The sequence below is a fragment of the Cavia porcellus genome, unplaced genomic scaffold (genome assembly GCF_034190915.1).
Source record: "Cavia porcellus strain 051 isolate PalLab524CR breed Dunkin Hartley unplaced genomic scaffold, mCavPor4.1 scaffold_4, whole genome shotgun sequence".
NCBI lineage: Eukaryota > Metazoa > Chordata > Mammalia > Rodentia > Caviidae > Cavia > Cavia porcellus.
The window spans coordinates 83,973,734-83,994,346 of NW_026947487.1; the positions used below are offsets into that span (position 1 = coordinate 83,973,734).

Genomic DNA, 20,613 nt, shown 5'->3' on the forward strand with positions numbered 1-20,613 from the left:
CCAGTAACGCTTGACAGTTTTGCAAACTGCATTTTGGACAGAAAAATGACCCATGCCATGTTCTGTTTTCAGTGCCTCATAATGTCTGTGTGTCCCCTTGTGGGGCATGCTAACTGTGCCAGCTGGTGTGGGTAGTGTCTGCCAAGCTTCTCTTGCAAAGTTACTACTTCCCTTTGTGACTAATACATGTCTTGTGGGGAGAGAGTTTAAGACTATGTAAATGTCTTGCTCTTCCCCAACTTTCACATGTGATTTGAACACACATTGAAAACTCTCACCTGCATCAATGATCAATATAACTGTTGAAAAATAGAGCCTGATGTTCAGTTTTCTTTAAATGTAACTGATTGCAGTAAGAAGAGACTCTGGGGCCAACAGATCTTTGACCTGACTGGTACTTGCTTTAAAGATACCAGCTAGACTTTGCAGTGGTACCGACATGGTGTAGGCTGTGAAGTTGCTCCCTGAGTGACTGTTTCAGGCAGAGTCCAGGCTCTAGTACACCTCTGCCTTTAGTACACCTTGGCTACACTCTGTTCATATGAGAGATTTATGAAAACAAAGTGTCCCATACCCCTGGTCGCCAAGAATCATATCACTGCCCTCTGCTACCAGCTCTCAGAGCTCTGAGACCCAGCGTTCCTGCTTCACCTGCTGCCTTTCCATCCCCACCAGGCTGACCTCCAGCTGTGTAAGCAACCAGGGCCTCACACACCTGGCAGCTGGACTGGGCCACTTCTACCACCTGGAGGAGCTGGAGTGAGTTACAAGGGGTCGGGATCCTGGAAGGGATGGCCCAGCCCAGAGCAGGAGGCAGAGAGGACATTTGGGCCTGTGGTAGGGTGGGCAGTGAGACTACTGCCTGTGACTCTTGTGACGCAGCCCAGGAGTCCTGGGTGTGACCCCAGTAAGGCTGAGCACTGTGTTCTCGGTCTCAACATTACCACTGACTCGGAGTGTCTCTAGCCAAATCAGTCTTCCACTCTGGGCTATTTACCGCATCGGTTAAAGGGAAGTTCACATGGAAAGGACTAAGGGACAGAAAGACTGTTACGTGCATGAGTGCTCACATGCATGATCCCCAACTCCTGGCTGCTTCTTTGCAGGCTTTATTTCACCCAAGACATTCTTTGTCAGCAGGCCAACTGTGACGGCCATGTCCCCTTCCCATGGAGACCCCAGAGCCTGACCCTTGGGTCCAGGAATGCCTCTAACAAGCTCAATGAGGCTGGCTAGGACCTGCGGACCCAGAATCAGCCTTCCAGCTGCATTTGAGGGGCCAGGCAGGGTTGTCTAACCCTCACCTCTGCTTGGTTCCCTCCAGCTTCTCTAACAATCAAGTTGATGAGCAGGGCACTGAAGCACTGATAGGGATCCTCGAGGGGAAGTGCAGGCTGACAAGGCTCCAGTAAGTAGTGGCAATAGGATAATGGGGATGGAGAATGGGGAGGGGCATGGAAAGTATGCCCTGGAGTTTGCATTTCTTGAACACAAACTGTGAAGTGTCTGGATGGACCCAGGTGAGTTGAATGTCCTCTCTGACCTTTTATGTTCTTACCCAATTCTGAGGGTCAGCAGGATGCTTGGTCACAGGAAACAGAATGTTCAACTCAAATCAACCCAAGTCAGGAGTTTATTGACCTATGTCATGGAAAAACACAAGCAATTGACTTCAGACATGGCTGCATGGAGGGATTAAATATTACTGATATCACATACACAGCCACCACCACCACCACTCTTCCTCCCTCAAATTCTGACTTTCTTCTCCAGCAGGTTGGCCCATAGTCTCATGCTCAGTAGAAGAGAAGCACCTGCCTCCCTGTAGTTACAACAGATTGAGTCCCATTGGACTAGCCTGGGTCACATGTTCACCTATAACCCAACCATTGTGGCTGTGAACAGGAAACATTCTCATTGGCCCCATATGGGTCACATGACCATCCTACTACTTGGACTAAGTGAAGTTTCAGAACGTTATTAACAAAAGAGGGGGAAACAAACTCTGGGCAGAAAATCCTCCAGACATCTACTGCCGGTTGTCTATAGTTGTTTCCTTAGTAACTGGCATCTTTTTCTTTCCTATAATTTGGAATTACCAAATTCTCGGAAATGCTACAAATAGCCTCAGTCTAAAAGACAAACCCTATTCCACAGATTCCTGTCTAGATGGTATCTAGACCAAAAAAAAAAAAAAAAGAACAGCAATTTCTGCTTTTAATCTCTCAGTTTTTCCGATGACCAAAGATATTCCAAGTTCTGTCATTATAGAAATATTTAATAACCATAAAATCCCTTAAAGATAGCATTCCTCAAGAAAACTTTTGGGAGTGATCCATTTGTGACCTTTTCTCCAGATTTTTCTCTACATGTATTTTGAAAGTAGTTTCAAAGTAGCCTTTTGACTTCTTCCCCCATAGCAATAAAATTCTCCCACTCTGTCCCTGTCCTGGGTGAGAGAGGAAAGGAGAAGGGAGGGTCAGAGACGTTTTGGACCACAAGACCGCCCTGACTGTCATGGAAGTGTTGCTTTGGCTTTCCTTGTGTGCCTGGGCTCTCCAATCTATTTGGAAGTTTTACTCAGGGTTTAGAGGCCCGGTAGGGTCATCACTGGCTCATTCACATACTTGAAAATATGAACAGACAGGGGACAGAGGTCTGGGATGGAGCTGGTGTTACTTTAGGGCACAGAAGAGGCTCCTGGGAGCTTGTGTCTTCTGACTTCCTGGACCCAGTGCTGCTTCTTGCCTCCTGCTGTCTCAGTTGCCCTATCTATAAAGTAAGTGCAGTGATGCTTTTCCTGTCTGAAACAAGGGAATTTATTCTCTGTGCCCAGGACCTCTTCTAGTTTAAGATTTCTGAGTATCTCCTGCCATGGGCAACTCCCCTCAATTCCAGAAGCTATGCTGGGCATGGTAGTGCATACCAGGAACCTCAGCGCTCAGGATGCTGAGGCTGAAGGATGATAATGAGTTCAAGTCCAGAATTACATAGAGGAACCCTATCTCAAAAAAAAAATTGTTTATGCTTCTTCCAGCTGTCCGTCTGCAGCAGAGTGGTTGGGGGTGTAGACCTCGTTAGGAGCCAAAACATGTAGGATCAGCTCTTGGTAGGAGCAAGCCTTGGTTTACTATGGCTCTCTGGGTTTTAGTGCGGAAAGTTGCATGTCCTGGAAAACTCCTTGTTCCAGGCACACCCAGAGAGTGGATCACCTCTTGTTTCCATCTCTTACTATGTGGGTTTGTGTGAGTTCCTGAGCCTCTCTGTGCGCTAGACTCCTTCCTTCACTCTGGAGACAATAAGAGCAGTCCTGTTTTCCCGGGACGTTGAGAGGATTAAGTGAGGAAGAATGCCATAAATGCTTCGACCAGACCCTATATTGTTGCCTTCCCCTCCTGCTCAGGCTCAGGGCCTTATGGAGTATGAACCCACAGGTAGCACGAGGCTGGGAGTCCGACAGTCCTGAGTTGTGTTCTTGATGACAGTGAGCTTGTCATCTCATTCTGCGTCTCAGTGCTCCTCGGTGTGCAATGGTTGAGATAGTGAGAGCCACCTTTCAAGATAGTCCAACTCCAGCGTCTCCGGCCTATTATATAGTCAGAATTGGATCGCCATTGTCACCCATAGTTAGTTTGATTTCATGTGGCTTAAAAACAGAACCTCTGCCTGGGTGACGCCATGACCTGTGCAGAGAGACAGCATCGTGTTTCCCAGTGCTGTCTGTTTTGCACAGAGTTTGCATAGCATGGATGCAAGAGAACCGCCTTCAAAGTCCCCGGACATGCTAAGTACAAAGGCCTCAAGTGGGGTCTGCACATGTGACATGCCACACACAAAAATGCCAGGCTCATCTGGTCCCTTCTTCTCCAGCCTCAGTGACCTTCTGCTGGGCAGCTCCACACTGGCCACGCTCACTCAGAAACTAAGCCACATGAACCTTCTGCAGCACCTCTGGTGAGTGACTAAGTGACCCCACGGGAGTAAGTGGGAGGATACAGTCCACGGTGTTGTTATAACACCACCCCGGGAAGGACGAGGGCACACCCTAACCTGGATCCTCCTTCTCTGGGGAATTTCTGGCTTGGTGCCCACTGCTCTTACCTTCTAATGTCTCCAACTTCATTCTGTCACATAGTGACCAGAAGAGATTGTGCCCAAGTCCCAGAGAAGCCCTTCAGGTATACTGTTCTCCATAAGTTCTTGTTAAAATGAGTATTTGAAACCCAGAGGCCATTTCCATTCCCTGGAAATGAATAGCACATTCTTTGTGAATGAGTCTTGTTTTTAATTTTTGCAGTACTAGGGATTGAACCCAGCAACCACTGAGCTATGTCCTCAGCCCTTTCAAAAAATATAAATTTTTTTGAGTCTGCCTCTCACCATGTGGTTCAGGCTGGCCTTGAACTCACTATATAGCTTAACTGGCCTCAAACTCGTGATGCTCCTCCCCTCAAGTGCTGGGATTACAGGTGTGCACCACCATGCCCGGATCAAATTTTATTTTGAGACAAGGTGCCATTAGATTGTCCAAGCTAACCTCAAACTTGTAGTCCTCCTACCTCAGCCTCCCAAGTGGCTGGAATTGCAAAACTACACCACCATACATGGCTTGATGTGTTGTTGTTGTTGTTAATATAAAATACCATACCTAAAATGCAAGCAATGACACAGAACTTTTCTCTAGTTTTATGTGAGTCCCTCCTACCCAAGACTTCAGTAGTTTAGAAAGAATGGGACATTGAGATGAGAGTTTCAAAGTATGTGGTATATGGGGCCAGTCATTTCACTCAAAAGTCACTCAGTAGAAGACAGTTCACCAACATTTAATTTGCAAAAGAAAATAAAACTAACAATCCACAGACAAGTCCTTAGCAAGGACTGAGACAGTAGCCTGGTCATTTTGCTTGGGTTCTTTCTCCCTACTCATGGGGACAGGGAAAGGTCAAGGAGCTACTCGGCCAGGTCATCTCTGCCGAAGCTTGGCATCTGCAGAAATAGCAGCTCCTAAGCCCTGGACAGATGTCTGGCTTCAGTCGTGGGACCTACATAAAATTTGCATTCAGACCTCACATATGCCCCACCCTAGTCTCAGCCTCAGAGGCCCCCCGTAAAACCTGGCATTGCTGAAAATGTAGAGAATATTCCCTGGCCAGAGGCTCTGGGATCCACGTCCACCTTGCCTGTGAGTCATTATGAGTCTTCAGCCAGTCACAGATCACTTCTGGGCCTCATTTATTTTTACCTGGATAGTGGGGATAGTCATTTCCCCTCTGCTCACTGCCCCCAGGAGTTACACGGACAGTGTATGAGTGCACAGGTTTTACAAACTATAGAATCATGAGCATAGTACCTACAAAGATCTTTAAGCTCTCCGGAACAGGAACAACGTTGGTGACATTAGTTGCTGTCAACTTCCTGAGGCTCTCAGGGCCGCCACCACCTTGGTGGGGCTGGAGTGAGATAGCTGTCCTTCCCCCAACTCCATGACAATTTTGGCAGGAAAGATGACAAAAGTAAGGGGCCACTTGAGTTGGCACTTTGCTTTTTTAACTCATCCTTTCACCCACTTCCACACTGCGTAACCAAGCCCAGGTTGGTAACCTCTGAGACCCAAAGATAAGATGTGAGAGAGTACATTACAGCAAGAGGGACTTAGGTCAGACAGCAAGAAGCGCTCCCAGCAGCCAAAAATTGGAGTCTTCATCAACACAGGGTCCCCAACCTGGCCGTCAGCCTCCTCCTGTGTTCCAGGGCTGGGTGTGGACAAGGGTAGACAGTGATAGGCTGACGGTTCTGGTTCTCTTGCTCTTCTCTCCCTAAGCCTGAGCCGCAACCAGATTGGAGACACTGGTGCCCAGCACTTAGCTGCTACCCTGCCAGGGCTGCCCAGACTCAGGACGATAGAGTAAGTGGCCAGGTTGCTGAGAGTGGCCCACAGTGGCCACACTGTGCTCTGGTTGAGGCCCACACTGGTAAGCCCCCTCTCCCTGCCTCCGTACCCAGACGGTAGGGCAGGTGATCTCCTGACTCTGACTGTGGGATCTTAACTCACCTGACACTGTTCCTGGGTCCCCCTATTATACCACACTGGGAAGGTGGGTGAAGAAGGGGCTTGCCCCTTGGTCCCCTACAGATGAGGGGGGCGGACAGGGAGTCAGAGTGTCTGATGACCATCCCTTCCACAGCCTCTCAGTAAACGGCATCAGCCTTGCTGGGGGACTGCAGCTGGCAGAGTCTCTCACTCTTTGCAGGCACCTGGAGGAGGTGAGGTGAGTGTCTGTCCAGGTGGGGGTTTCTGCAGGCCCCTGGCTCTCCTGTCCTCCAGAAGCAGGGCAGGGGCCCAGAGCAGGCCACTTGCCCTCCACATTCCTGTTCTGTCCTTTCCTCCTCCTTCAGGATCGGCCACAATGCCTTGGAGGATCCCACAGCACTGACACTGGCTCAGAGACTGCCCCAGCACCTAAGGGTCCTACAGTGAGTGTCCTATTGCATGAAAAGTGAGCGAGGAGGGCCCTCAAGCAGTTGGTGTCAGGGCCTCATGGGTTGAGCAGCCCTGCCTGACCACAGATGGTGGCAGGGGCCCTTTCCTGCCTGCTATTCCCATGTCTGATGTCCCAGTAAGGAAATCAGGATGCCCAGCCTAGTCCTGGCCCTGATGCTGGCAGCCAGCAAGCCCTTGGCTAAGCCCCTGCCCCTTCTGAGGCTCAGTCTCCTCCTGTGCAAAAGAAGGACAACACTCCCAGCTCAGCCTGCTCTGAGTCAGCATGAGGGTGAATAAGCAAAGATACATAGAGCTGTGTAGGAGCAAAGCACTAGGCAGCACAGTCTCAGCATTTCCAGGTCAGGTTCACAGCTTCCTGTGAGCCTTGTGCAGCCCCATGGGGCTGGGATTTTTATGTGCTCCATTTGCCAAGAAGGGAGTAAACACCCGGTGAAGCATGGAGAGTGAAGCTTCCTAATACACTAAGAAGCCAGCCTTGAACTTGAGAGCTCAGACCCAGAGCCAGGACTCTGGGTGGCAGTTACCTAGAGACCAGCCAAGGCTGCTGCACTCAAAGACAAGGATGGCACCCAGCTGGTCCCTAGGCATCTCTCAGGCCTTCCCATCTCCCCAGCCTGCAGTCAAGCCATCTGGGCCCAGAGGGGGCACTGAGCCTGGGCCAAGCCCTGGATGGATGCCCACATGTGGAAGATATCAGGTGAGTAACGGGTGCCTGACCTGGGTGGAGGGGCAGGACAGAGAAGATCTGGGGGCTCATCTCACAGATCTCGCCTGTCCCACAGTTTGGCAGAGAACAGGCTGGCCAGAGGGGTCCCACATTTCTGCAAGGGGCTCCCGCTGCTCAAACGGATGGAGTAAGTAGCTTTCCTGGGGCCTTGCATTGGGCAGGAGCAGCCCTTCTCCCTGACACCTGGGAGGGTCTTTGAAGCGACAAAGACCTGAGCATGGGACGTAGAGCATGGGGCAAGGTGGGAGGGGTGCCAGGGCAAGAGATGGGTGATTTCCTGGGGCCCCTGGACCTGGCATGGCTGCTCTGCTCCTTCTTGGCTTCACTGAGGGAACAGGGGTGCTGCTGAAGGTGCCCCCTGACTCTCACAGACCCTCATCCATTGCCTTGCATCCCAGCCTGAGTGCCTGTGAAATTGACAACCAGACTGCCAAGGGCCTTGTTGCCAGCTTCGCGCTCTGCCCAGCCCTGGAGGAAATCCTGTGAGTGCTTGAAGAAGTCAGAGCTGGGGGTGGCAGGTGTCTGGTGGGTAACCATGACCCACCGCATGGCCTGGAGCTGTCCCTTCCTCTTTGGCTGGGTCTTCCATCTGTAGATGGACAAGATCATTGTTGCTCAAGTCCCCTCTCAAGGAAGCTTGCCCCACAAGTTCCAGTGACATTGAGCAAACCATACTTCCTCTCCTCTCGGTTTCTCATCTGTGGAGGGTGGGAAGAGACATGGCCCAGATGGTCTCTAAAGGTTCTCAGCCCCTGACTCTACCTTTGGGTGCCACCATGCCTGACTTAAGGAACCTCCTTTTTATGAACTCCTGGGGTAGTGAGGAGTGGCGAGACCTGGTGGGCACTTCCACCCCCCAACCAGCCACACAGGCTGGGCCCAGCTCCTCACTGGCTATCACACTTGTTCAGCCCTCAAGGCCTCGCAGCACTGCCTCACGGATGAAGCAGACTGCCAGGGCTGGACTGGCACCCTTAGCACGATGTGGAGTAAAATGGTGCCTCTGAAAGTACGGGCACAAATGACTGCAAGTGGTGCAAGTGGGTGTTACATTTTCATCCTAAAAGTCATGCTTTTCATTAGCCAAAGAAGAAGCCTCAGATCAGTGTTAACATATCTTTCACATCCATGCTGGTGACCCTCCCTTTTAACCAACAGGATCAGGGCACAGACCTAGTGTTTTAAAAGGATGCAGATGCCAGCTAAGTTGCTACCACTGTTTTTCCTTGCACTGAGTTTATCCTTGGCAACTACCTTGTATGAAGGTCCTTCACACAGGGTTTCCATTGACAGGATAAGTGTTTCCTTTCAAGATTAGTTTTGTTTTCTTTATTCCTTCTTTTCTTCCTTCTTTCTTTCCTATTTTCTCATATTTTCTCCCTCCCTCCCATTTTCCCTCTCTCTTTCTTTCTTTCCTTCCTTCCTTCCTTCCTTCCTTCCTTCCTTTCCTCCCTCCCTTGAACCCAAAGCCTTTGCACTGAGCTACATCCCCAGCTCTTTTTTATTTTAAGACAAGTCCTCACTAAACCACTAATCAGGTGAGGCTTGAACTTGTGATCCTTCTACCTCAGCCTCACAGAGTGCTGAGATTACAGGCAAGGAGTAGACTCTTAAAGTGAAAATGGCAGACAGTTATAAAGAAAAATGGGGCACACGTAGTAATATGGGAAATGCGTAGATGTGGCAAAAACCATGATGAAGCCTTGTGTGGTAGGAGTCTGCATCATGACGGTGTAGCCAGGGTTCCTGTGTTCTAGATAACAGAGCACTGCCGGGTGGGGGCACCTGTGCCTGAAGCCCTGAGGGAGGTGCCTGAGCACCCTGACAGATGGCCTCACTCGACTCTGCACACACGTCCTGGCCCCGTTGGCTCCCAGCCCTCTCCACCTGCTACGGGGCCACCCCTGAACCCCACTGCCCCCACCCCTTTTGCTGACCTTGGCCTCCTGCCTTGCAGGCTGTCCTGGAACCTCCTCGGGGACGAGGCAGCTGCCGAGCTGGCCCAGATTCTGCCACGAATGAGCCGGCTGAAGAGAGTGGAGTATGAGGGGACACCCCACGGCAGGGTGGGCTGAAGGGATGCCTTGTGCTCTGGGGAAGCCCAGAAACTACTGGGCCTGTCCCAGAAAGCCCTCCTGGAGTTGGTCCATGGGCCTGCTGCGCTTAGTTCTCCTGGGCTCTAGTTCTTAGCCCTCCTGTAGCACGACTGGATGTCAGTAGTGTGGGGAGGATATGTCCCCTCTTGGTCTAGGGAAGGGACATAGGGAAGTCCCTTCCTGGTCTCATGGTTCCCTCTCTCCTTCCTTCGACATCCACTGAGAAGCCTGGAGACGAATCGGATCACAGCTGCAGGAGCCTGGCTCCTGGCTGAAGGACTGTCCCAGGGGTCTGGTGTCCATGTCATCCGGTAACAGGGACTTGGAAGGGCAGGGAAGGTGGATGGGAAGCCATATGAAGTCCCACAATCTAAGGGGACTCCCCATAGGAAGAGATAGCCTTGGATTGAGGCTTGGACCACTCCACCAAGAATTTGGCAGCTTCATTAGACCTGAAGCAAATCCCAACTCTGCTGTGTGCTAATTGTGTTAACTGTATCAGTATCACAACCTTTCTGGAACTCAATTTCCTCATCTGTAAAATGGGGATAATTATAGTGTCTATCTCAGAGTTTTTTGTGTGCATATAAAATTAGTATAAACGGCAGTGCATCAAAAGAAGGTACTACATAGCTCAGCGGCATAAGCACCTGCCTTGCAAGCAGGCTGTCGTGAGTTTGATCCCCAGTACCGATAAAAATGAAAAAGACAAAAAAAAAAAAAAAAAAAGAAGAAGGCACTGCATTGGCACATAAAAAGCACTTAACATGGTAGCTGTATTCAGAGCACACTACCTGCAGTTGCATAGGTTGTGCAGTAAACAGGGACATTGCATCCACAAGACACCATTCATTTCGAAGACACATGGGGTTTCTAATAGATGGTGGTAAAGTGTCTTGTTCTATCAAAACCAGTCTATTAGGACAGTTTCAGAGAATGGAAGTGAAGAGCCTTTTAAAAAGTAACATTTTCCTATTTGTACACATGTGTCCTTTAAGTCCCTTAAGTGTGGCTCCCAAAATAGAAGACAGCAGGAGTCAGAAGGTGGATGTAGGGAATGCAGGGTAGACATACCTGCCTCTGTCAAGCACCTCTGGGCTGGGCCTTTCCCCTTTGGGGACCCAGTCTCCTAGGCTGTAGTTAGGACAGGGGCAGAGACAAGAGCGGAAGTGTGAGCGGCTCCTGGACCTGACCTTGTCTCTGTGCCCACAGCCTCTGGAATAACCTTGTTCCTCCGGCTGTGGCCCAGCGTCTGCAGAGCCAGGAGCCCAGATTGGACTTTGCCTTCTTTGACAGCTAGCGCCAGACCCCTCAAGTACTTGATGGCCTTCTTATGACCCTCAGAACCCAGCCAAGTGATGCCAACGTCACCCGCCAGGAGAGAAGACTCAGGAAAAGATCCTCAGCTGGTGCTCTGCACCTACTTCAGACATGACATGTGTCTTTGGTCCTCAGGGAGGACCATTTTGGGGACTGGGAACTTGGTATGGCTAAAGGAGTATGCTGCATTATGCATGCCATGTGTGACCTGTGAAGATGTGTGGCACAGTGAGGGTGTCATGACGTAGTACATGACATCAAAGGTCATCCGTGGCAGAGGATATGACCTCTTGACATGTGTCACATGGTCAGTGGCATGAGTTATAGCACTACAGATGGCAGGACACATGATTGTTGATCTATATATGACACATGTGTCCATGTCACATGATACATGGCTTGCCAGATGACCTCAGGCAAGCCTGAAAGCTAATTTATTACTTTTTAAAAAAAAAAAAAGAAAATGTGTATTTATAGATTGATTTCCAGAGCAGCTGATCCAGGGAGAGTTTTCTACCCTGAACTGGGAAAGGGTATTCATCTAAGCACTGTCTGACCCATTTCTGGGGCTATACTGGAAACATCCATGAAATCTCCTGCCTCAAGCCTCCATTTCCCCATTAGAAAATGGGTAATTCCCCCTTCAATACTAGCTTTCAAGGACTTTGGACTCAACCTGACCTTCGGAGAGATAGGGCCTATTTTGTTCTATGTAAGGGACAGATTCAGGTCCTTAGGCAAAGGTCAATACGCAAGGCCATTGGGTCCATCCACTACCTCAGCGGGGATCCAGATGAGCCTGTGGGCTCCACATGTTTTACAGTGTTCTTGTGCTCTTCCAAGAGGGACCGCAGAAGGTCCTGCTGCACTCCAAGCAGTCTGATCAATAAATACAGATGCTTCCCAGCCTCTAAGCTTGAGTCTGATGTTTCTTGTTACCCTGCTGAGGTGGGAAGTGGTGAGCAGGGCAGATGACAGGTGTGCTGAAAGCCCTGTTGGCCTGGGAGTCAGGAGGTTCAAGTTCACACTCTGTCTTGAAAGGCCACATGATGAGAGGCAGCTTACCTCGTCTCTCGACTTCACCTGCAACTAATGGTGTTCCAGAAGCTCAAAACGACAGAAACAGTTTTTGTCTAACTTGAATAATCTTTAAACTCTTTTAGGAGTTAATTGTATTTAAAATTGGAAACTGTCCCATAAAAATCCAGATTCTAGCTTCTTCTCCCAAGTGTGCGTCCAGCCTTCTCACTCGAAAGTCATCCGCTGGCCCATACAGCAGTGCATCCCCTTAGATGGGACACACACCCCTCAAGCTGCTTCAGCTCCACATCTCCCCCCTGTCTTGGTATCGGTCATCTGCCCCACCTTGTGCAGCCTGCAAACTCCTGGCCTGAAGGATTTTCACAAGTGTGTGGCACATTAGGAACATGGTCTGGAGTTTGGAGACAGGAGATTTTGTCACTTCCTGTATCAGAGGAAGGAACTGTTTCTGTTCCTGAGTCAGTAACACACAGAGACATGGAGGACTATGGGTGAGATAGGCAAGCAAGGTGTGCCAAGGCCCTGGTACAAGGAAATCAATGCTGGATACATAATTCTTTTCCCTTCTAGGGTTGATATCATGTGGGATGGAGATGTGTCCTAAGTGACAGGACAAGTGGAGCTCAGTGGGAGCTTCCACTGCTTTGTAAAAGCCAGGTCAGTGGGATGCAGTTATGACCGAGAACCACTGGAGGGCAGCCTGACCCACTGGCGATTCCAGAGATAACTTCCCTCTCTGGTGGACCCAAGCAGTTAGACGGTTTGAGGAGCCCTTCCCACCTGGCTAGGAACTCCACAGGCTCACCAGAATGAATTGACTCTGACCTTTGCCTTGCTCCATGTTTTCCCTAGCCTCCAACCAAACACAAGGAGAAAGCCCTCCAGCCAAGTGGCAAGCACATGATGCAATGACACACCCTTATTGGGCCAGGGTCAGGAACCCCCAGGTCATGGGGAAGTGTCATAGTCAACTGCTGCATCAACTTGAATAAAAAATGCCCAATCAATTGGATTAGTACAGTTCTGAGTGTGGCTGAATGGATTTACTAAAGATAGAAGACCTACACTGGATGTGAGTGGCACCAGCCAACAGACTTGTAGCTCAGACTTTTTAGCCTTCTAATGCTGATTCTTCGGCTACCAACAGGACTCCACAGTGAGCTCCAAGTCTTCCACCTTTGATTCCCTTTTGCATTCTTCCACTCGTGACTCTGCAGGCAGCCTTGTAAGCCATATATAGATTCATATAAATCTGTTATTCTGTAGGGATACAGGGAGAAAGTAGGCAAGTATAGGCGTCAAGAAAGTTACCTGGAAACCCTGGGTCTGATAGTCTGTCTCCCCTTCCTGGGATGTGATGTTAAGATGTCCTTGGGCCTTTGGGTTGCACCATCACTCTAGCAGGGGTTGCACTGCCTCCTCTCGTCCAAGACTGGACTATGCATCTCTCAAAAGCTGAAGATGTCTTGACTAGAGAAGTATTGTTTGTGACTTGTGTCTACATGTCCCCCCAAAGCCTTATGTACTCCTAGCTGGGTCATGGTTGTGTGATATTAGATTATGAGGGATGACTAGATTAGTCCACTGACTGGGTTAGCACAGCTCTGGGTATGGATAATGGAAAGCCCACAGTGGGGATGGGTGGCACCAACCAATAGGCTTAAACCTGAATGAAATGAAAAGGGAAAAGGTTCGCTATTGGCTGCCCTCTACTTTTCATGCCACGAATGGTTTCTCCTGTACCATGCCCTTTTGCCACACCACCTGCCTTAAAGTCAGCCAACTGTGGACTGAAGCATTTACAAACTGTTAGCTAAAATAAATCTTTCCTCCTCTAGCTTGTGGGTGCCATGGATTTTGTCCTGGAAGCAAGAAAGTAAGACAAGGCATCAAGTCTAAAAAACACAGTGCCATGCCAGGTGACACTCACAGCACGGTTGGTGGCGGGGTGTCCAGAGCTCAGGGACATTATTTTTCATTTGTTACTTGTGTATTTTACCTTTCTCCTTTTTCCCCTCTTTATCTCTGCTCAAGTTCTAAACTCTAAGAAAGTTCCAGTAGTTGCACTGAATAAACCACAGTCTGGTCTCCACTGCACGACACACTGGGTCCCCCCAAATTTTGTGAAATGTCCTCATTTGTCTCATTAACATCATCTGTGTAAAAAAGAAAGAAAAAAGAAACATCCTCTCTGACCACATGCTTGCTTAGAAGCCTTGGGTACTATTCTCCTTGCCTCCTCCTTCCCTTAAGTAGGCTCAAATTAAATAGATGCATGAAAACAAATAAAATTCAAAGAGCAATAAAGCTATGGTCAGGGGTGGGGATTTAACTCAATGGCATAAGTGGCTGCCTGGCAAATGTGAGGTCATGAGTTCAATCCTGGTACAAACACAACAATAACAACAACAAAATAAAATCTACGGCCAACCAGTAAGTAGTGTGACCTCCCAAGCAGGGGAGGCTTCTATCCAAGGATGTCAGAGGCATGTAGCACCCCTGTCTCCTGCAGAGCTGGAAGAGGCTCAGGGTGCTGTCTTGTCACCAGTTTATGGTTTACAGATGAATGTCCAGTTTTCTGATGGAAGTCACAGAATCCTCCTTCCCATCTACCTGGGCCTTAAGTCCTGTTAAGTGGCCTTGTCTGTCCTGTAAACACCCACCGTGATCTGGAATTCAATGTCCAAGCTGATGTCCCCAAACTTACAATCAGTTACAGAAACTACACGGTGTACCAGATCATCTTGTTAACATTTGGATTCTGGTCCAGCAGGTATGGAAGGGCTCTGGGACTCTGCATTTCTAAGACCCAAAGCAATGGCACTGCTACAAGACCATGCTTAGTGAGAACATACACCAGTGAGTAGATTGCATATTTCAGCACTGGCTGTACAGTAGTCATCTAGGGAGCATTTTTTTCTTCCAGTGCTGAAGATTAAACTCAAGGCTATATCTTCAATCCCTTTCTTATTTTGAGACAGGGTCTCACTAAGTAGCTAAGTTGCCCAGGCTACCAGAGTGCTTGCATTACTACACCCAGCTCAGGGAGCTTTTAAAACCACCTATTTTTAAGAACATTTGGCAGGGGCTGTAGCTCAATAGTAGGGAGCTTGCCTAGCATGTGTGAGGCCCTGGCTTTGATCCCCAGCATTGAAAAAAATGAAAAGAGCATTTAGAAAACTCACTGAGTGCTTCTGTTTTGCAGCTACACAGAGCCATGGGTCGGAAGCAGGCTGTATGGGGGGGGCTGGGGCTTGGGCAAGCCTTTCTATATAGTACCCCCATTTTTGTCCTAAGGACCCCGGGAATCCTTCCACAGATGAGGACACTGAGCTTTAAAGATTTTTTTTCTAAACACTCAGCACAAAGCTAGTAAGTGGCAGCACTGGAATTCAAGTCAGGGTCTTTGTGACTTTCTGTGACATCCTCGAGTCTTCATTGGTGTAGTGAGAGGATAAAGCACTAGCAGACATCGTCTTTGGCTGCAATGATGACCTAATGGCTAATTTCTTCAATCTCCTGGGGAGAATTCTGAGTCTTCTTGGTATTTCTATAGCGAATCACCATCCCTGGCCTCTAGACTCATAACAACATCAGTGATAGTCTTCTTATTGTATAGATGAGGAAGTGGAGGCCCAGAGAGGGAGCCAGATTTGCTCAACATTACATGGTATTTAGTAGGTCTCAGATTTCAGCCTTGAAGATAAAAGGAAACTGGGACTTTAGGGTGGTCCTGGGCTGGGAATCCAATTGTGGGACAGATCTGCATGCCCTTTAGAGACAGAACAACCCCAGGAAGGTGAGAGGCCATTCCTGCTTCTGCCAGTCAGGCCTGAGGAATCGTGACCAGCAGGGCAAGGCCTCTGGTCATATCAGGAGATTATAGAAAGGGACCATTCGAGAAAAGGTTCTCCCAAGGCTAGGCTCAAGGAGTCCTGAGACAGTTGCTTTTCCTCCTGCTGCAGCTCAGTTGAGAGCCTCCAGTTCCCAGCTCCAGCTACCAGCACCCTCTTCCGCGAAGCCACATTTGGTGGCCCATCCTCCACACATTTCAAAGTCACTCTGGCTTTGCCTTCAGGAAGAGAGGCCATTTTTCCAGAAAACTAAGTCATATGGGGGCCACATGGGTTAGAAATCTGGAGCTAGCAGCATCAACATCCTATGTCTGTGGCTAGCTGGATGTCTGGGGAGTCCTGGCGTTCAAATCCTAGAAGGGAGCTGTCCATGAATCAGTCAGAGTGACCATAGCCCTGGACCTTAAAATAGCAATAATGCATGAACCCCGGGAGCTGCTCATGTCTGGTGCCCTGCTGACCACAATGTAGTCTCCCTCAACTCCTCACTGCCATCCCACGGAGCAATACTAAGTCCATTTCCTTCTTACAAAGAAGACCCAGAGGACTGAGTGATCTCATCAAGCAGTCCCTGAATTCAAACTCGGAGTGTGGCTCTGTGCCTGAGATTTAGCATTGAAGTCAGCCACCCATGCCTCCACTCTGACATCCCTGAGGGACAGGTTTCCACATCAGTTCTCTGGGGCAGGAGTAGTTGCTAAAGATGGCCATCTAATATTTCCTATGTCACCTTCTTTTCCTACTAGGAGACAGTGACACTCCTTTGTGACATCATGGTACTTTCAAAGCTAGGTTCTATCAAGGTTTCCCCTAGTCTTGGAACCCAGCACAGGCCACAAAGAAGCCCAGGTCATGTGGAAAGGCCCTGGGTAGGTGCTTCAGCTGGTAGTTTTAGTTGAAATCCCAGAGGACACCTAGCATTACAAAGGAAAGTAAAAACACCAAAATGATACCCAGGATCTGGAAGTAGATTTATTTGTGTTGATGAGCACATGTGGATCATTCTCAGAATATCAGGCCCTAATCTCTGGTCCAGGGTTTACATGGGATAAGCAAGCAGGAAGTACAGGGTTTACATGGGATAAGCAAGCAGGAAATACAGAGGTAGAATAGCTTGTAGATTGAGGATCAGTTTACAGTGTGCATTATAGTGACAAGTGATGGTGCATCACAATGACCAGCCATTTCTAAGGGACGAAGCAACTGGAACTAGAACAGGAACTGTTACCTGGGCAACTAATAAACAAATATATTGGCTGGGTAGAATTTTCTGTTACATTTCTGCCCTCTTTTAGTTTCCCCAGCAAATCTTTCCTAGACGTATTACGTCTTTTGAGACAAGGGCCAACTAGAAGCAGTCAGTGATCCTAGGATGAGCCCTTACCAAGCTCCTCAAAATTACCTTATTATAGAATTTTTACCTAAGCTGTTTTTAGGAAAAGACATAACTTAGGCCTATCTGTAACACTAGTCTGGCAAGAGAGTAAAGGAGTTAATCTGGTCTAGGGGAAAATCTTGGTCAAGTGTTTGACTGACTGTTCTGTTCTCTTGTGGTGACCATCCATAGAGTTTAAGACAACAACTACAGCTAGCAGGGGGTGGGGAGCAATAACTGGGGTAAGCAGAATCCAGGTCAATTAACAAAAACCACAGATAGCAGGGACACAGGGAAGCAAGGACTGGAGTAAGCAGCCTGAAAAGACACAAAAATCAAGAATAGGTATGGAGCAATCCTGTGAATGATGGCCTCAGCCATGCATGGACTGGTCAACATCCAGATTGACCAGCGCAGGGTTTTGAGTGTGTTGTCTCTTCAGAGTGAGCCTTGGAGGAGCTGTCCAGGTAAATTTTTCAGCAGATCTAAGGCAGATCCCCCAGAGGGGCCTTAGGCCTCTGTACCAGATAATTTTGTGTCATAGGCGGTAGGTTCTCAAACAGCAGCAGAAAGAAATTTGCTGTACAGATCATCCCTGCAGGAGAATTTCGGCCAAAATAGTTTTGACCAAGGTGACCACAATATATCTAACCTGTTGGATTTCATTCCTAACAGAACTATTTATATCTGTAAACCAAGTGTACTCAGCATCTATCTGGGGGCCCATTTTTAAGTCTGATCAGCTCAAGAACAGTTTATCAGATAGTGCCAGGCAGTTGTAGTCTGTTGGGCCCTGCAATGTGGGCAGGTACATGGCAGGGTGGAGTTGTTTTATCACCACAAGAGTCAGGCAAGGAGTTTTGTAAGAGTTCTTGGTACTGGCTGAGGTCCAGCACAGCACATGGCATCTGGACAGTTAGATCGTGTCCTAAAGTGAGCTTGTCAGTTTTTCAATCAGAAGGAAGTGGCTATCAGTGTGGAGGCAAAGGGGGAGGCAGTCCTTAGTGACTGGATCCAAGTAAATTGCACAAGTAGGTCACTAGGTGCGCCCAGGGGCTGAAAGTCTGAGTAAGCATCATTGTTTTTGTTTTTGGAACTCAATGATCCAAATTTTACAGAAGCCAGCAGCTCCAAGAAATTTGAAAGTCACAGATTTCCCCTCAACTTTTACTGTAGGCTTTTAGATAGGGCTTGGTCTGTCCTGTCTATTTAGGTCTGACAGGGTGCAACTTGTTTGTCAGGGCTGATGGTCCCATTTTTCCTCTGTCAAAATGTGGAACTCAGAAGGAATTGTTGACAGTCATCTTGGTTGGGTGTTAGATGACACCATCTGACCAGGATAGGCATAGCCATAAGGCAGAAGTTTCCAGGGAAGGGCCTCTATGGCCAAATGCGGGCAATGGCTAGCTGGAACCAGTTCAGTTGGCTAGAAGTAGATGAATCAGGAGCAGGGGGTGAAACTGTTAGTGGCAACTTTGGCAGCCAATAAGAGCACCAAGTCAGGATTCTCAGGAAATCAGCCTGTTTGTAGTTTCTTTTCTTTCCCTATTGAGATGCAGGGAGCAGTTTTCATTTTTAACTCTATAAAAGCCCTTTTTCTGCAGTCATTTACTCTGGGTTTTAACTAGTTAATTCCCACCTCTGACTTTCTACTTGTGTTTTGTGTACCCCTGAACAATGATGCAACAGACAAAGAGGTGAGCAGGCCTTGAAGAGAGAGCATTCAGATGCCCATCTGGCCATGCCCCTTATGGGGATCTAGGCATGACTTAGCTAAAAAAGCTGCAAGGCCTCTATTATGCCATATGTCAACTGCCATGAAATCTCAGGTGAGGGCCCATCAGCCACCATGACTAGTGCTTCCCGGACTTGGTGCACAGATGGAGCAGCCTATTGCTTATGCTATCTATTCTACTCACTCACACAATCATTCAGTGGACATGAAGGGTTAAACATTCCAGGCGCCCTTTCCTTGAGGGTAACCTTAACTCACAAGAGTTGATCAAGCTCTTCTACTCTGAGCAGGACTGACAAACTGACTAACTAGGGTGACCCTAGGTTCTTATTGGAATCAGACAGACAAACAGACAGATAGACCCACAGACAGATTATGTCCTCCTCCTCTTGGGGTCTGATGTGAGCTGCTAGAACAGGAAGCCAGGTATCCTCCTCCAGACCTCTGAGGGAATTCTCTAAATCTTGATGGTACACCTTCCCACTGGGACCTGGAGAGGTCCCTGTTCTGTTTGAGGGCGCCACAACTGGTGATCAAAGAGGTCAGAATGATTGGTGTTCCTAGATGATATACCAGATGCAAGGGCAAGCAGCAACACCAAAATGACACCCAGGATTTGGAAGCAGATTTATTTATGTTGATAGGCACTAATTGGGGTCATTCCCAGAATATCAGGCCCTGATCTCTGGTGGTCTAGGATTTATATGAGATAAGCAAGCAGGAAATGCAGAAGCAGAATGCCTTGTCAGTTAGGAATTTGTTTATATAACGCTCATCACAGTGATCAGCTGTTTCTAAGAGACAAAAGCAACTGGAACTGGAACAGGAACTATTAACCTGGGCAACTAAGAAACTGAAGTATACTGACTGTGGCGGGGTGTGCCATGTACTGTTACAGATGTGTAGGAAAGAACCTTCTAGATGATTTCAGTCCCAGTCAGTCTGACTGCAACTATTTGAGAAACTGGACCAGAATTCCATCCATTGAGACAGGATGATCACCAGAACCATTACAGACAAGATTTAGGATGACTGGGGATGCAGCATAGACCACTAGAACAACCTCCCTCCCCTCTTGCACACCTGAGGGCTATCCCATCCTGGTAAACAGGTGTGCTCTCCCAAGGTGTCATTAATTCTCAGGCACTTGGAAGCATATAGGCCATCTGGTTTGTCCAAACAGCCTGGATTGCAGAAAAGATAAACACTGGATGGCAGGCCTTTACATGAACTCAGGGGAATTCAGGTCTCCTACTGTGCAGAGAGCTCTCCACCAGGGAAAGGGAAGGCTGCCTTACACATTTTGCAGTCTTGCATAGTGTGTTGTTCAAGCACAGAATGTGTAGAATCAACATGTGATGGATACTTGGTCTTTGTCAACTGACCTTTGGGCTCTTCTGATCCCTGAATTTACTTTTACTTAAGACAGTTCTATTGAGATATAATCCACATACCAGATATTCATTCCTTTATAGTGCATAAATCAATGGTCTGGATATATCAAAAGTTATGCAACCATTGCTATAATCTAATTTTGGAACATTGCTGACATCCTCTGTATCAACAGAAACTCTATATCAATAGCAAACATCCCTGGTTCTTATCGGCCAGGCCTAGGCAACCACAAATCCACTTTCTACCTCTATGGATTTATCTATTCTAGACATTTCATCTATGAGACCATATAATATATGGTCTCATAACAAAGAGTCAGAGGCTGAGCCTGCAGACACTCAGTGGTAATAAAAAACAGGATAAAGCTTGGCATCTCTGTCTTCATTTATATCTGCCTCCTTTGTTACCTTAAAACTCTGGCTGAGATCCCTGCTCAGCTCTGCACATAGGCATGTTAGTTACTTAAGGAGTAATATAATTGCAAGATTTTAGTCTCAAATTTGCCTAGCCTATCTCATCCTCGTCCAAGATAGAGGACACCAAGACAAGAGTAACTAATTTTCAGCAT

General features: G+C 48.1%; 1 protein-coding gene across 3 annotated transcripts in view; it reads left to right on the forward strand.

Annotated features, from left to right (window-relative positions):
* Nucleotides 1-11,559, forward strand: part of Nlrc5 (NLR family CARD domain containing 5) — a 75,252-nt gene extending 63,693 nt beyond the window's left edge. For 2 of the 3 annotated variants that reach the window (XM_013154922.2, XM_063247359.1), the window contains exons 37-48: nucleotides 676-759; nucleotides 1,325-1,408; nucleotides 3,871-3,954; nucleotides 5,822-5,905; nucleotides 6,186-6,269; nucleotides 6,397-6,474; nucleotides 7,116-7,199; nucleotides 7,285-7,356; nucleotides 7,628-7,711; nucleotides 9,187-9,270; nucleotides 9,553-9,636; nucleotides 10,538-11,559. In XM_013154922.2, the coding sequence (XP_013010376.1) occupies nucleotides 676-759; nucleotides 1,325-1,408; nucleotides 3,871-3,954; nucleotides 5,822-5,905; nucleotides 6,186-6,269; nucleotides 6,397-6,474; nucleotides 7,116-7,199; nucleotides 7,285-7,356; nucleotides 7,628-7,711; nucleotides 9,187-9,270; nucleotides 9,553-9,636; nucleotides 10,538-10,625 (994 nt within the window). In that variant the 3' untranslated portion in view covers nucleotides 10,626-11,559. Of the gene's footprint in view, nucleotides 1-675; nucleotides 760-1,324; nucleotides 1,409-3,870; nucleotides 3,955-4,135; nucleotides 4,179-5,821; nucleotides 5,906-6,185; nucleotides 6,270-6,396; nucleotides 6,475-7,115; nucleotides 7,200-7,284; nucleotides 7,357-7,627; nucleotides 7,712-9,186; nucleotides 9,271-9,552; nucleotides 9,637-10,537 lie in introns of those variants that run through there. The other variant, XR_010046976.1, reaches the window with a different exon arrangement.
* The last annotated feature ends 9,054 nt before the right edge of the window (nucleotides 11,560-20,613 follow it).